At 31.5% G+C, this 15648-nt stretch overlaps 1 protein-coding gene across 15 annotated transcripts in view; it reads left to right on the top strand.

Moving 5' to 3' along the window:
• The window catches only part of LOC127070924 (dopamine receptor 2-like), a 48684-nt gene extending 39833 nt beyond the window's left edge, over positions 1-8851 (top strand). For 8 of the 15 annotated variants that reach the window (XM_051009523.1, XM_051009526.1, XM_051009524.1 and 5 more), the window contains one exon: positions 5796-8851. In XM_051009523.1, the coding sequence (XP_050865480.1) occupies positions 5796-5918 (123 nt within the window). In that variant the 3' untranslated portion in view covers positions 5919-8851. Of the gene's footprint in view, positions 1-2087; positions 2877-5795 lie in introns of those variants that run through there. The other 7 variants (XR_007784743.1, XR_007784740.1, XR_007784738.1 and 4 more) reach the window with 6 other exon arrangements.
• Positions 8852-15648: the final 6797 nt, after the last annotated feature.

The raw sequence follows: 15648 nt of genomic DNA, 5'->3' as shown, positions 1-15648 counted from the left end.
TCCAGCATTTAAAAACTGATCTCTATGTTCCTCTTTTTTTTTTTCATCGACAATTGCAACGTTAAAACAAAAATGAGTACCTATTTATCGTTGAATGTTATCCGCTTGTAAATGGTAAATTATACAGGTAGACAAAATCGATAGTTGGATGAAAGTTTTCTCATTCAGAGAATATCATCGAGCTCTGCTTACGAGTTCGTCAGTTCGCTTTCAAAGTTATTCGAGTTGTTCGCCCGAGTTATTTATCGTGTTCTTCTTCTATTAGCTTAATTAATTTACATCAACAGGTGAAGTTGATATTTACGGCAAAAGCACCGTCTACGTTACCGCTCATAATCTTCTATCGAATACGCGAAGAGGCTTACGAGATCCTCTGAAAAATTGAATTTCTCGTTTCGATCGTTTTTTCTTTTTTATACGAGTCGTACAATATTTTCCAACTTTTTCATATTTTTTATTTAGAATAAAAGAAAAATTCTTGTCGAAGAATACAGATTTGATGAAAAGAAACTCTTGAAACGTAAACCATCAATGAAAAGGATATCGAAAAAATTCAAAAAGCTTTATAGTCGTATTGTATAGTTAATAGTGAATGTCCTCACTCTCATCTACCTCAGTCTCGTAGAGGCTTTTGTCGAAGTAAAGTGGGTTGTCGTTTTTGTCGGCTGTTCTAATCCGATGAATTTTGTTACTATAAATTTAAAAAGATGACACTAGATTTTGTAATCATTCCTCTAACAATCTGCTTTTGGCTGTATGTAACTATAACGAATTATAATTTAAATTACTACAATTAAATATAACAAATATAATCGCTATAAGAAATATTGTTCCAAGAAAATCGATTTCAAAAGTTCATAGAATACGTGGATACTTAAACATATATCCCTACGAAATATCAACGAAATTGTTTTTATTATATCGATAATATTAAAGTAATTTGATAAAAAGAGGACAATTTTCTGATTAAAATGGTATTTGTTTCATGTCTCTACGACTTTCCGTTCCGAAGATATCGTCGTTGAAATATTGCCATTCATAAAGCTTAATCATATGTTTGTAGTAATAGTAAAAATACTACGACGCGTCATCGTAGTAAGTGCGTAAATTCTTGGAATTTATATAGGTCAGTGTGTCAATACTTTATGAATGAAATAATACAGGTCAATGACCCTCGTAAACGTTCAATATTTAAATGGGAATATCTCTGGAACTATACATCATAGAGACCTCAAAGAAAGGCCATTTTAAAGGGCAGATTTTTCTTTACTTTTTTGCAATATTTATAACAATTATTTAACAATTGTTTATAAATAATTTGTTATAAACAATTTTCAGGAGCATATATAAAGATCAATTTTAAAGAGAAAATGTTTCTCTACCCTTTCGCGGTATCTTTAAACACAATTATTTAACAATTTGTTATAAACAATTTGTTATAAACAATTTGTTATAAACAATTTTTAAGAGAACATGTAAAGAGCAATTTTAAAGAGAAAATGTTTCTCTACCTTTTCGCGATATCTTTGAACGCAATTATTCAACAATTTGTTATGAACAATTTGTTATAAACAATTTGTTATAAACAATTTGTTATAAACAATTTTTAAGAGAACATGTAAAGAGCAATTTTAAAGAGCAAATATTTCTCTACTTTTTCGCGATATCTTTAAACGCAATTATTTAACAATTGATTATGAAAAATTTGTTATAAACAATTTGTTATAAACAATTTGTTATAAACCATTTTCAAGAACATATGCAAAGGGCAATTTTAAAGATAAAATGTTTCTCTACTTTTTCGCGATATTTTTAAACGCAATTATTTAACAATTTGTTATAAACAATTTGTTATAAAGCATTTTCAAGAACATATGTAAAGGGCATCTGGAATGGACTCGCAAATTTATCGAATAAAGTGTGACGTTCGAAAGAAAATATTAAAAGTTTTATCGAGACGACGTAACTCTGAGCTTGGATATCCGTAGAAAACCTGATCACTGGAGAAGAAAGGAAGAAACTATCCAACAAAGTGTCTAGAACACCTAGAAGAAACACCTAGCAAGTGTAGCTTCCCTTTTTTTCAGAGATTCTCATCCGGAAGGTACTATTCTGCTTACTCGCTCCACCACATGCGAAGAAGCCGAGAGAATTCGGGTGAACAAACCTACATTTAACGACGGGATATCGACGCGACACGATCGTCGAAAGTCGTCGAATTCCTCGAGTACCTACGCCTGCATTATATCAAGCCCTCTCCGTTCCAACCAATACGGAATAGTACGGCGTCGTCGGTACGCGAACGTTTAAATAATAATTCGAATAAGAAACGTCTCGTCGAACATGAAAGACGGAATCGGGCGCTTTTCGTATTCATATCTACGAAAAATCGAATTCATTTAGAAACAATAAAGATGCGCGCGGTAATATCATTTCACAGTAGTGTCTCACTTCTCTTGGTGTTACGTTTTTTTCACCGATCGGTGAAAAAATCTTGTATCGTTGCAAACGCTCTTTTGGACGCTTAAGTGGTCGGAACGTCAACGTGTGTGTCTTTAAAGTTTTGCTATCGATTAGATCGAAGATTATTTAGTAAAAGTAAGAAGAAGAAAGCACACTAAAACGTATGTGTATATATGTATGTATTGTCGCGAATGTCAGAGTATTTCGAGAACGTTTGCTTTTAATTAATCGATAATATTAATGGCACTACGATCACAAAACGATGCGTTTTCCACATATCCGATGAAAATCCTGCCCAAGTAAATCGTTTCTTAACTGACCCCTGACCCCTACTACCCACGCCTTTTGACCAGTTAACCGAATCGCTCAATGGAGGAGACTTGTCGCCAACCCCGTAGAAACAAAAAACCTCGGTACGTTGATTTGTGAATGTATAACAACCGTCCACACACGCACATGCACACGTACACGCATACACGCGTGGTAATGCGCGCGAGCGCGTATATATGTATATATATATATATATATGTAGGTATACGTATACATATTTTCTCTCCTTCTTTCTCTCACTTTCCCAACTTTCTTTCTGCCCGAGTTAAATGAAACACCCCGTATATATTTTTTGTTGCACTCGCACATCGATAAAACGAACTTGGAAAAAAAAAACGTGCACACGCAAATTAATCTAACATCGTACACGAGCCTGCGTAGGTAGTTTCAAATCTTTCCGAACACTCGCTAAGCTAGCACGAAAGCATATCCCATTTTTTCCTTCCTTCGTTCGATAAATCCGATCGTTTGCATGACGTCGTCAGAGATAATTTAACGGTATATCTATGTATTTCAAGCAGATTGGAGAAATGATTAAAAATCAAAGAAAAATCCTTATATTTGGAAAATCAACCGCAGCCCTTTTACCAGATGCTTCCAATGTTTTCGTAACGCTGACAATAAAGGCAAATATACGCCGGGAATCGAGTGTCAAAATCATGCAGGATTTCGTAGCTTCCAATAGGAATAATACGTGCTTATATACAACAGATATCGGTGATTCGAATGTAATGGGATATTGTAGCCTTTTACCGGGCACGAGCTTCGCTAATTCATCGACATCGTTTATTCCGATGAACGATTTGCATTTACCAAAAAGGGAAAGAAAGAAGAGATTCGTTTTAAATTCTGTTGAATTTTTGACGAAATTTTAACAGTAAAAGTGCCGATTCTTTGGTTAATATAGTTAACTACAGTCGAAGGTGAAAATTTTATGTTCCTTTTTCCTGCTGTTCCTATGTTCTTCCTGGCGAAATTCAAAACGAGAGGACGACTGAATGTATCGAAATGATATTTCCTAAATGAGAACCTTGGTTAATTCTACTGATGGTTTTAGCGTAATTTTATCTCCTTTTTCAAGTTATTCGTCCGTCTCGAAACATCTCGCATCATGATTCATCAACGATGTACACCGATTCTAGTTAATCTTCGGATTACCGAAAATGAGTCTCGAATGCGTTGAGCTCATTAACGAATGAAAGAAATATTAGCGGAATATCGCGAGACTACTATACGGAAGGATTGAATTCAATCGCATCAAATGATATTCAGTGAATTAAAGAATACGCAAACGAGCGAGATAGAGATAGATAGACAGAGAGAGAGAGAGAGAGAGAAAGAGAGCGAGAGAGAGACATTTATCGTCTAACATTTATCAATGATTCCGACAGATGTTCGAAGTTTCAATATTCAACTACAATTTTTTCTTTCCTATTGCATTTGGATTCATTAATGATTAGATATTGCAATTTTGGCAACGATTTTTCTTTCTATAAATAACTGAATTTTGAAACGAGCTAATTTAATTAACTTTTTAGAAATAAATAATTCGTTTAATAGACAAAAAATTTGTCGAATAAAAAGGATCTCTCTCTCTCTCTCTCTCTCTCTCTCTACACTCTACTCTCTGCGATGCCATTGAAAATATTTTTTTATTAGCTCGATTCCGATGTTCTTTCTCCGTTGCTAGTCGGCTCTTTCTCACTTTCTTTCATCAATCGGTGCAAAAGAAGTCAGTGCCACGAAGTACGAGCTATAAAGTGTAAAGCTCATGCCAATGATCCGTAGTGACCTTTAAAGGGAACACCGAGGACCGAAAGTGGTTAAGTTAACCAGTAGCATGGGTCGATCGATCGTCTCTGCCTTGTAGGAGGTGTAATAAAACAAACGACCCTAATGCGCACGCGTGCGCTCCCTTAGTTGCGCGCAACTCAAACTATTGCGCGTAGGTATATTTGCGTACTTACTCTCTCTTTCTCTCTCTTTGATATCTTGATATAAGTCTTTCAAAGACAATGAAAGCGAGAGAGAGAGAGAGAGAGAGAGAGGGAGATTTAGTTGAGGAAGTTTAGTTAGAAAGCCGTTAATGCGATTTTCTCTTTCTACTGAAAACCCTAGCTATGTAAATATATAGATATAAATTTATAATTAGATTTTCTATATACTAATCAAAAGTAATTATAATTCAGTAACACAAACGGCAATAGTTAAAAGTTCTTTCGTATTATTTCGCTACGAACGCGTCATTATATCTTTCTTCAATTTTAATTGCTTTCTCATCTTTCCAAAAATCTCTCTCTCTCTCCCTCTCCCTCCCTCTGTCTCATTCTCTTCGCACCAAACGTCGTATCGTCGTATTTTTTATTACAGCAAATAAAAGAAATGAAAGAAGCTCAACTAGAATGTCGAAGGCACGTTTCTAACTATGTATATACGCATGAAAAGGCGTACACGAATACGAAGCACACTCACCCACTACAGAATCGACACTCGTTATTCAAATAAACGGACATATAACTGTTGTAGATCATTAAAATGATGGGAGAGAATTGCTCGGCATTGTCCATAACATTAATTCGGTCTTCGATGAAGCGAGAAACAATTTTTAATGGCCCACCGCGTAAACCGAATTCACCCAATATTCTGGTTTATTCGAATCAGGAAATTATTTCTGAAAATTGTTATACTTCCATCTAATTTTCAACAAATCCATGTTAATATAATAACGATATTTTCACTCCTACGTTTCTTTTTCTATCGACGATGATAAGCACGATCGTTCATCGATCCGATGAAAAAATTCCTGCAATGTTTTATCACACATATACACACGTTTATTCCTTTACATCACGATCGGTGCACTCTAATATGTACGTAATTATCGATAAATTTGTCAAAAAAAAAAAAAAAAGAAAAGAAAAAAAAAAGAAAAAAAAACGAAAAAAAAAGCGAAAAGGAAAGAAAGAAAGTATACTGACGAACGATATTCATTCTGATTTCAGTGCGTTTCCGGAATGGGAACGAGCGGACAGACAAGTAGCGTTAGTTATAGCAGCGTTAGTCAAAGCAGCGATGGTGGTGTCTGCATGTCTGGAAGTGGTCTACCTAATACTGGCGGAATGTGACGTCACCCAGGGGCCCGTTCGGGGCCACGACGAGAAAGAGCGATACGTTTCCGTGATGCGTGATACTTCTGGTCACTCGTATAGACAGATCTAAACATATACATATGTATAACGTGCGTTAAGGATCTTACAAAAAACAAAAAAAAAATGATCAGCTAGGTGGGACGTACGACGAGGAAAGGGAACAAGATCTCACTATGCTGCGTCCGAAAGATGTACAGCAAATTGCGTTCATATATAACTATAGGTATACACATACATAAATTAGTATATTAACGATTTATGCAAAGTTCACATTATCTTTTTGATTAATACTTTTTCTCCATTTCACTTTCTCTCGCCTGCTTTAGTTTCTACATTTTCTTGCATCTACTCAACGTAATAAGTTCATGCAAAGCTGACAACAGACCCGTTTTAAATGTCGCGATATAAAAAGCAATGAAAATAAAAGAACGTGAGTTAAGGAGACACTCCAAAGGAAAGAACTTTTCGTTTGCTTCTTGCTTTCTTACGTATTTCTCACTTTTCTCTCTCTATCTCTCTTTATCTCCCTTTTTCCTCAAGTATCGTTAAATATTTACGCAGTAGATAATTGTTACGCTACGTTTAAAAATCTTAAGATCAGTATTAAAAGCCCAAAGTCGGTAGCATCAGGAAGAATCATTCATTTACAAATTACGATCTCTTCGCCGTTCACGAGCGGTTGAAAAATTCACGATTAAGTATATATTATACATTTCTCTAAATCTATAATGAACATAATAATCATCATTGCATACGCATTGACACGCATCTGTATATACAAGCAGATATATTCGGAGCGAATCTAATACATATAATCAATATAATATGTATTATCATGTGCTACGTAATGCACAATTAGAAAGCAATTTTTGATATCCAAAAAAAATGAACGGTTCTCTAGAGCTTTGGATACTTTTTACGTAAAAAATTTTTGAGACACGCGATACAAAAGGAAAAAAAAATAAAAAAGAAACAAATATCTCGACTATTTTAGTCCAAAGACTCGTAAATTTTTGTCTCTTTCATATCCCTTACAATTAAACATGTAAAAAATGAAATTTCACGTCAGCGATTTCCGAGACGAGAAATAAAAGAAATATAGAAAATAAAGTGAGACTTCTTAATCGATGAAATGCAAGACCTACAAAAATAATTAGTTTAGAAATTTATAAATAACCATTTGCTCTACTTGCATATCTGAAGTAGAATAGAAATATTCGGATGCAAAGGTATGTGTGAAAGTGAGGATGAATTCAGGTGATACCTTAGTATCCGAATATTTTTCTCCGAGTCACTGTAAACGTGTCAGGTCTTTGGAGTGTGTCCTTCGTCGAATCATTCCTCTCTAACTCCTGATTTTACGACTAATCTTCGTACATGGTACAACGTCCGGCAAAATCTATGAACGAAAATCAAAGACGTCAGACGAAATTAACCGTTTAACTGTTACGAGATATAAAGGTATAAAACAGGAGAAATAATTACTTTGAATGACGTTATTTATCTATTCTAATTAAAAAAGAAAGATATTATGTATATCATCAAATGAAGTCCACGAGATTAAGTTTTGTCGTAAATTGATTTCAGGATTGCGACAAGAAGCAGCTCATAGATTTCTCATAACGTGTTAGGGGAAAAAAAAAAAAAAAATATTCGATCAAGAAAAAACTCTAAGAGATTCACGTATCTCGGATAATATTACACGAAATATTTCTAGTCACATGAAAAAAGAATAAATTATAAAAGACTGCAACGTGTACCTTTATAAATTATACAATCATAATGCTATTACAATTAGTTTTCTTGAATGTTACAATCTATAATCTCCATGCAAGTCTGTAAATACTCCACTATTTATTTAAGGTAAATTGTAATAGATCATTTGGAATGTATGTAATAAATTATACATAAATTAACGCGAAAATGATAAGTGGAAGAACTTAACGTGACTGAAAATTAATAAATGAAATAAAAAGCCAAAAACCACCAAAAAGCACAACCTTCCATTACACTTGCTTTAAAACAGACGATAAAAACAATTACGAGACAAAACCCATTCAAAGTCTTCCTCGATTTGGCAAACTACGGGCGATTATATGTACGTAATTATATAATTTTATTGCAGATTGTTCCATCGGTATTATCTCAAAGTTCCTTTTTGTTTTAATCAATTAGAAACAAAATTTAATTTAATTTTTTCATTTAAAATAGAATTAATATATATATAGATATAGATATATAAAATCACCCGTATGAATGTAATTGCCGATGTCGTAATCTTGGATCAGTATTGTCGTGCATTTCAGTTATTTCGTGTTCATCGTTAAACAAAAACAACTATAAACAGTGTTTATCTATTTTTCATATATCACCAAAAATGTGATCTGATAACCGGTATCCAAGTTATGAAATCTGACAAAAGCACAATTATTATAATTACGACTCTTTTACTACTAAATTAAGAGAAAAAAAAAAATCTGTATTGCCATCGACACAAGTAATAACGTGTCATTATTTTCAACTTAAAAATGTTAACAATAAAAAACTAAACTAAACTAAACGTTATACTGTCGTGGTCAACAGAACTGGAATAAAAGATCAATTGCTGACAGTTCTGACAATGTAAAATTGTAAACAGTCATAAATTATGTACAATAGAATACTTTTTACCTTGGAAACCACGGCGTTTCCTTGGCTGTAAATATCCTATAGATAGTGGGAGGAACGAAAAATATTATAACTTAAATTTCTAAGCGACTGGCACATAATCGAAAAAAAAAAAAAAAATAGAATCGCTATGACTCACGAGCAAGAACCGTGTTGGTAAGACCACTTAAGTACCTCTAAAAGAAAATGTCTCTAATATGCTGTCCTTTATAATAAATACATATATGCAGTTATTAACCAAACGTTTTTCATTTCTACATTTTAGTCTCTAGTATCTATATCTCTAAAACATTCACTTTGTTACCTATATCTACGATTATATATAATTTGCAATAACATAAAGTTGTCATTATATTAAATTATTATTTAAAACAACCAAAAAATATAATTTTCAAAAAATATTTAAAACCATAGATACGAATAGAAAGAATACTAGATTTCAATGTATTATATCTCATTGTAGTTATTAATAATTAAAATTTAAAATTATCTTTATCTCGACTAGACAAATCTTAATTATATATAAATAATATTCAAAATATTTTGTTTAATAAAATTAGTGTTTAATAAAAATTAGAGATGGTAATGCAGTTCTCAACACACCTATGTGAAATATACTCTTCAAATCAGTTTTATCGACAACATAAAAAAAGTATGCATATACTGTAATATCAACGTAAGAATGGTAAATGCATTTGCATTGAAAGTCGGTAATGCAGTGATTACAGTTTCTCTGATCATACGGTACAGTTTCCCAGGAAGAATATTGACATGGTTCTATTTATCCTTATATTGTAGACTTCAATTAAAAAATACTAGGTTTAATACTAGGTATATAATACTAGATAAAAAATACTAAAAACAGTGATGCCAACGTAAAGAAGATAAATGCATTTGCATCGAAAGTCGGTAAGGTAGTAATTGCGGTTTTTTATCATTTGATACAATTTCAGAGGACAAAGATTGATGTGGCTAAAAATAAAAAATCTTATCTAAAAATAAAAAATTTCACATTAAAATTACTATATATTGAAAATATGTTAATTTATGTATATGTAATCTTTAATCACTTTATATTTTTTACATGTAGTAGATAAAAGTATTACTTATTCAATGACATAATATTGTTATTGCGTCTAGTCATTATTTAGAACAATCAAAAATTAAAATTTTAGAAAGTTATTTAAAAGCACAATTATAAATAGATAAAAAAACATAATCTACTACATATCAATGTGATTTCACATTACAATTATTAATAATTTATACCATTTAATTATTCCCTTTATCTCAGCTATAATTTTTATTTAACATATTACAGCAGTTGATTGTCGTTGATATTAAGAAGCATAAGAATCGACTAGCTACTTCTGCATTTGCTGATAGAAAGAAAAAAATTTAATACTGTCTCATCAATAAAATCATGCAGAAGAACTACACCATAAAATAATCACATTTTTTTAATCTATCTGCATAAACTGTGAATCTATCTATCTATCGCAAAGGTTATCCTCTTGTTCATTTTCTTCAATCGTTATATCAAAGTAGATCATGATTAAATAGACTAAATATGAAGCAATGCTTTATATGCATGTTACATAAACAATATTATATACTTTTTTCTATTGCCGAAACCAAGCAAACGAATCCATGATTTCAATACTATTGTCTTGTACAAAAATGAAGAGAAAAAGATACTAATTAATTGTACTATAAATGAAATAACTTAACCAGATAAAACAAGAAGACCCTAGCCTTTATAATAATAAAAAATATACAACAATTCACATTAAAAAAAAAAAAAACTACAAATATAAGAAATAACTAGTAAGTAATGTTCTATTTACGGTCACTTATGCTTCTTTCGGATAAAAGACATCAACATATACAACCAGTAACCATGCCGATATGAACTTTTCATCTTCGGCATGATGGATACTAAAGGAATTTTAGATTTGTTCACTTACTACTTAAGAAGTTCTGCGATGGCTCCGAAACACTCGTCCCCCTCAACGGTACAAATGAAGAAGATGCACTTTTGAATTCACACTATCGACCATTACAATATTTTTCGAAATTCCTCTTCCACCGAATTGGCCAATAATGTGTTATGATTCTAACAACGCGACGAACAAATAGTTTTAACAAGAATATAACACAAATTCTTGTTTTCTGATCTATTAACGCGACCGAGAAATTCTAATCGGCGAACAACACTGACTCGAATTCGCGATTTTAATTAAGTTTTTTTTTAAAGCAACCCATTCGGTTGCAAAAATCAAAATTTTTCGCACAAACACTGATTCTAAGATCACATTGCGCGCGATCAACTAAAACCTTATTAAATAAAAAAAAGAAAAAGAACATAAAAAATGTGGCATTCAAAATTTGTCTAAAGAGAGAGAAACGAGAGTACCTCTTGTTTTATTTAGATCTCTTTTCTATCCAAAATTATCAATTTGCTACAAGGAATAAACTAAAAATCAAATTAGATTTCCTCAATTATTAAAATGTCTAATAAAATATGTTATAACTATGTAATAATTTTGTCTTTCGTGCTACGCGAACAGGTTCTAACTTGTTCGTCGTCCTATTATTCCCTTCCCTTCGCTCGGTCAAACGATTTTTGTTTATGAACTTATTGAAGGACAAATTTCTTGGAAATACATTGTGTTCGTTTCATTCTTCACGGAGTGTTATTTATCTCTCTTTCTCTCTCTTTCTCTTTCTCCTTCTATATCAAATAACGCATGAAAGAATAAACTTACTTGTAATGAAGCGACGATAAACAGCTACATGTATTAGAAGCATTCTGCCGGCTATGACACGTACATGTAGAAAAACTGAAAAATATACAATTGTATTAGTACAGTATAATGTTTACATGATACGTGTGTTTGTATGTGTGTGTATATTTAATATAAAATAAAATAAAAATGCGTATATATAATGTATTATTAATTGGTTGTTATAGTATACAAATAATTATGTATACACATAATTATATTATTAATACACACACACATGCGCGCACCTCATTATATATATATATATAACGTGCGTGTGTGGGTGTTTATGAAAACCGAATACAAAATAAGGTAGTTCAAAGCCAATTAACAAACAATTATTAATTATAACATCGTTAATAAGCACGACAAGCAGATGTATCGCGAGAATAATACTGAAAAACCTTAAAAAGTTATTGCGTAATGTCGTAACAGGGGACGCCGATTAGGCGATTTTTTTTTCGCAAATATTTCTTGAACGCGTCGAGATTTCGATTTGAAAATAACACATGTAAGAAAACTTGTTTTAAGGAATCGATTGATATATTGGAGAAGGGTGTACATTAAAAAAAATATATGCTACTTACTTTTAATGAAGAGGAGAACGAGACGCCGTGCTGCTACCGAAACAGTCGAACACAAAATGAAGTTCCCACCAATGAGAGTCCTACTTGAACCCCTCCCCTTCCTATTTTACGCGCCAAAAATTAATTCACTTCTTTTAACTATTATATAAAATAAAATATAGAAATATATATCAGAGCACATTTCTTATGATAAAAGCTATTAATTGGGATCGTAAAAATTAATAACTACCTTCCAATTAAATAACTCATTAAAATAATTTCCCGCTAAGCATATATAGCATCCTTTTTATAGCTATGACGTAATCAAAAAAAATTATTGATACATCGAATAATAAAAAAAAGAATCATTATATACTTTAATTTTGTAAACGTTTCGCAAATTTAATAGAGCGCAAGATTTTTTATCTATAGACGATTAATAATAATAATAATAATTAATATATCAATAATAAATAATTTATCATTGGCACAATATATTCACCATTTACACTCACGGTCAAGCACAAAATCGTTTCTTCATCTTTCTAGACGTTTTATTTTTTTAAAGTTTCTATTATGGTATTTCTTCGAAATAAGAATAAAATTTCATTTTATTATGTTTCTCAACTTTTAATTGAATATAATACGATCTTAAATCAATTGCGTGGCTTCTGATTGGACGCTATATTAATTGGATTTAATCAAGCTTTCTGATTGGTTCACATTTTTTTAATGCATTTATTTTTCTATTATAATTGTTTTATATATTGTTATTATTATTTTCTATCATAAGAAATCATTAAAAAATGATCTAATATATCTTTTTATATTTTGTTTTATATAATAATAGCAAAAAGAAGTGAATTAATTTTTGGCGCGCAAATCGGAAGGGAGGGGGAAGTAGGACCCTTGCCGCTAGTGAGGACTCCATTTTGTGTTTGACTGCTCTCGGTGGCTGCACGGCGTTTCGTCCTCCTCTTAATTACAAGTAAGTAATATATATTTTTTAATGTACACTCTTCTCCAATATATCAATCGATTCCTTAAAACACGTTTTCTTACATGTATCGTTTTCAGATCAAGGCATCATCGCGTTTAAGAAATATCTGCGAAAAAGGAAATCGAGGATTTGGCGTCTCCTGTAACGACTACTACACAACAGCTTTTTTTGATTGTCCAGCTTTATTTTCACGATACAGGTAATTATTTTCTTTATTGACGATATTCTAATTAATAATTGTTCGTTGATTTGTCTTGAACTATCGAATTTTGCGTTATATTCGATTTTCGTATGAATACATATCACATACATACACATACACAACACACACAACATATACGAATGTATATGATGTGTGGTGTGTATATATGATACGAATATGACACGCGTATATGAGAATCGAATATAATAAAAAATTGGATACTTCAAGGTTAATTAGCAAACAAATAATTTATCGTATATAAGATCTCATTTCACATTATATATAAATAACTAATTTTTATATGTATCTATATACATATACTCTACTACTACATATGTATATACGTTATACATAATTCTCATTTATATATATGTACATACATATCATTAGTACGTCTTTTAAATATCCATAGCATATATATATTCATCTGAAACATTATACGCGTATATATATTCACTTCGTACGCTTGATGTACACTTTTTTTTTAAGAATACAACGCATGACGTAATACAGAGAGATAGGTAACACTCGGAAAAGAATACAACACATAGCATATGAAGTTGCAGGAATTTTCACGGATGAGTAATCCCAAAGTAAACAATCACTATTATATTGATCTTACATTTGGCTGCCGGAATTCTAGGAAATTGGTCCTTTGTTATATGTAAACAAATATACAGCGTTGTAAGATCGTGTGTGAAGTGGGGATATACTCAGAGGTGAAAAGGACGCTTACAGATTAGTACGATTTGTGTTCTGGACGAGTGAAGACTTCTCAGCGAAACAAGTAAGGACAGGTTTCTTAAAGATTTATCTAAAATATAAAATATTTTATCACGCATTTTAATTATAAAATCTATGTAATTTGATTTCAGATGTATTCGCTATAGCAGATCGACAACTTGGAATAGAAAAGAAGATTTCTAACTGGAACATCGAGGCATATCATCAGTCGTTACGTGATTTGAAGAAAACGATAGCCACCATCCCATTAAAGAATATACTATGCGGTAATACATGCAGCTCTTTGGTAATGTAGTAACATATACAACATTTATTCGTTTTTTTCATTAATTATTCAGATTTTTTTCAATTTAAATGTGGATCTCCATACGCAGCTACCTCCTTGCGGTGAGATCCGGTAACCGATATTGCTTATGGTGTCCATATACTTTTATGGTACAACGTAAGCACTGTCGGGCGAAAGGCTGACGTTCGGTGTATTAGAAAAATTTTGTCTTTCAATATTATTCACAATTTTGCATAAGTTTGAATAAGAATATAGTACGCGCTGTGATTTATATTAAAGTAATAGATATAATTCAAGATACGTTTAATCGTTAAATATTATATATACATATACTTCATTATTAATACAATATTGCTTCTTGTATTATTGTATTATATAATGCTATATCTATTTAATTATAGGTATCAACATAATAAATATATTTCTGCAAGCATAACCCTATTGCGATCAAATCTATTTTTAAGAAATAGATACATCGCGATATTTATACGTTTGTTTAACCTAATTTATTTAGGTATAGTTTCCAAGTTTTGTAGTTACATCTTGTGAATGATATTCTTTTTAGATTACATTTATTAAATATATATTTTATTAAAGTACAAGTTCACAATAATGAATCAATTAATAATAGTATTAAATATCATAAATTAAATTAAATATTATAATATTCATATAGTATTAATATTATAAAATGTAAAATTCATTTTTTTTAAGTATATTACATTTTGCTTTAACAGACATGGCACATTTCCTATGTGCCTCTTTTTTTTTTTTAGTTCATAAGGCATCAGTTGTTGATCGCGCGCAATGCGATCATAGAGTCAGTGCTTGTGCGAAAAAGTTTCTGATTTTTGCAACCGAATGGGTTGCTTTAATAATAATTAAAATCGCGAATTAGAGTCAGTGTTGTTCGCCGATTAGAATTTCTCGGTCGCGTTAATAGATCAGAAAACAAGAATTTATGTTATATTCTTGTTAAAACTATTTGTTCGCCGCGTTGTTAGAATCATAACACTATCGGCCAATTCGGTGGAAGAGGATTGCGTTGCGACAAATATTGTACTGGTCGATAGTGTAGAATTTAAAAATGCATCCTCTTCATCTTTACCGACGAATGTAAGGCTTCATCTGGATACAATCACATGTAAGTATATTTCTTTATTGTAATCATTACTTCTCATTCATTGTACAAATCATATTTTTTAATCATTTTTCATTCATTGAAATATTCCTTTGATATAGAACATATAATTAATATTTTTTTGTACTTTTTTGTATTACAGATTCATCGATTCATCGATTCAACGAGTCATCGAGTCATCCATTCAACGATTCAACGATGCAATAATAATTTCAACCAACTTCACGACATCATTCAACCTCCTACGAGGGGGACGAGTGTTTTGGAGCCATCGCAGAACTTCTTAAGTAGTAAGTGAAAAAATTTAAAGTTCC

The sequence above is a fragment of the Vespula vulgaris genome, chromosome 19, assembly GCF_905475345.1.
Source record: "Vespula vulgaris chromosome 19, iyVesVulg1.1, whole genome shotgun sequence".
Lineage (NCBI taxonomy): Eukaryota > Metazoa > Arthropoda > Insecta > Hymenoptera > Vespidae > Vespula > Vespula vulgaris.
Note: the sequence above shows the minus strand (reverse complement) of the source record. Positions and strands in the feature narration are given on the sequence as shown.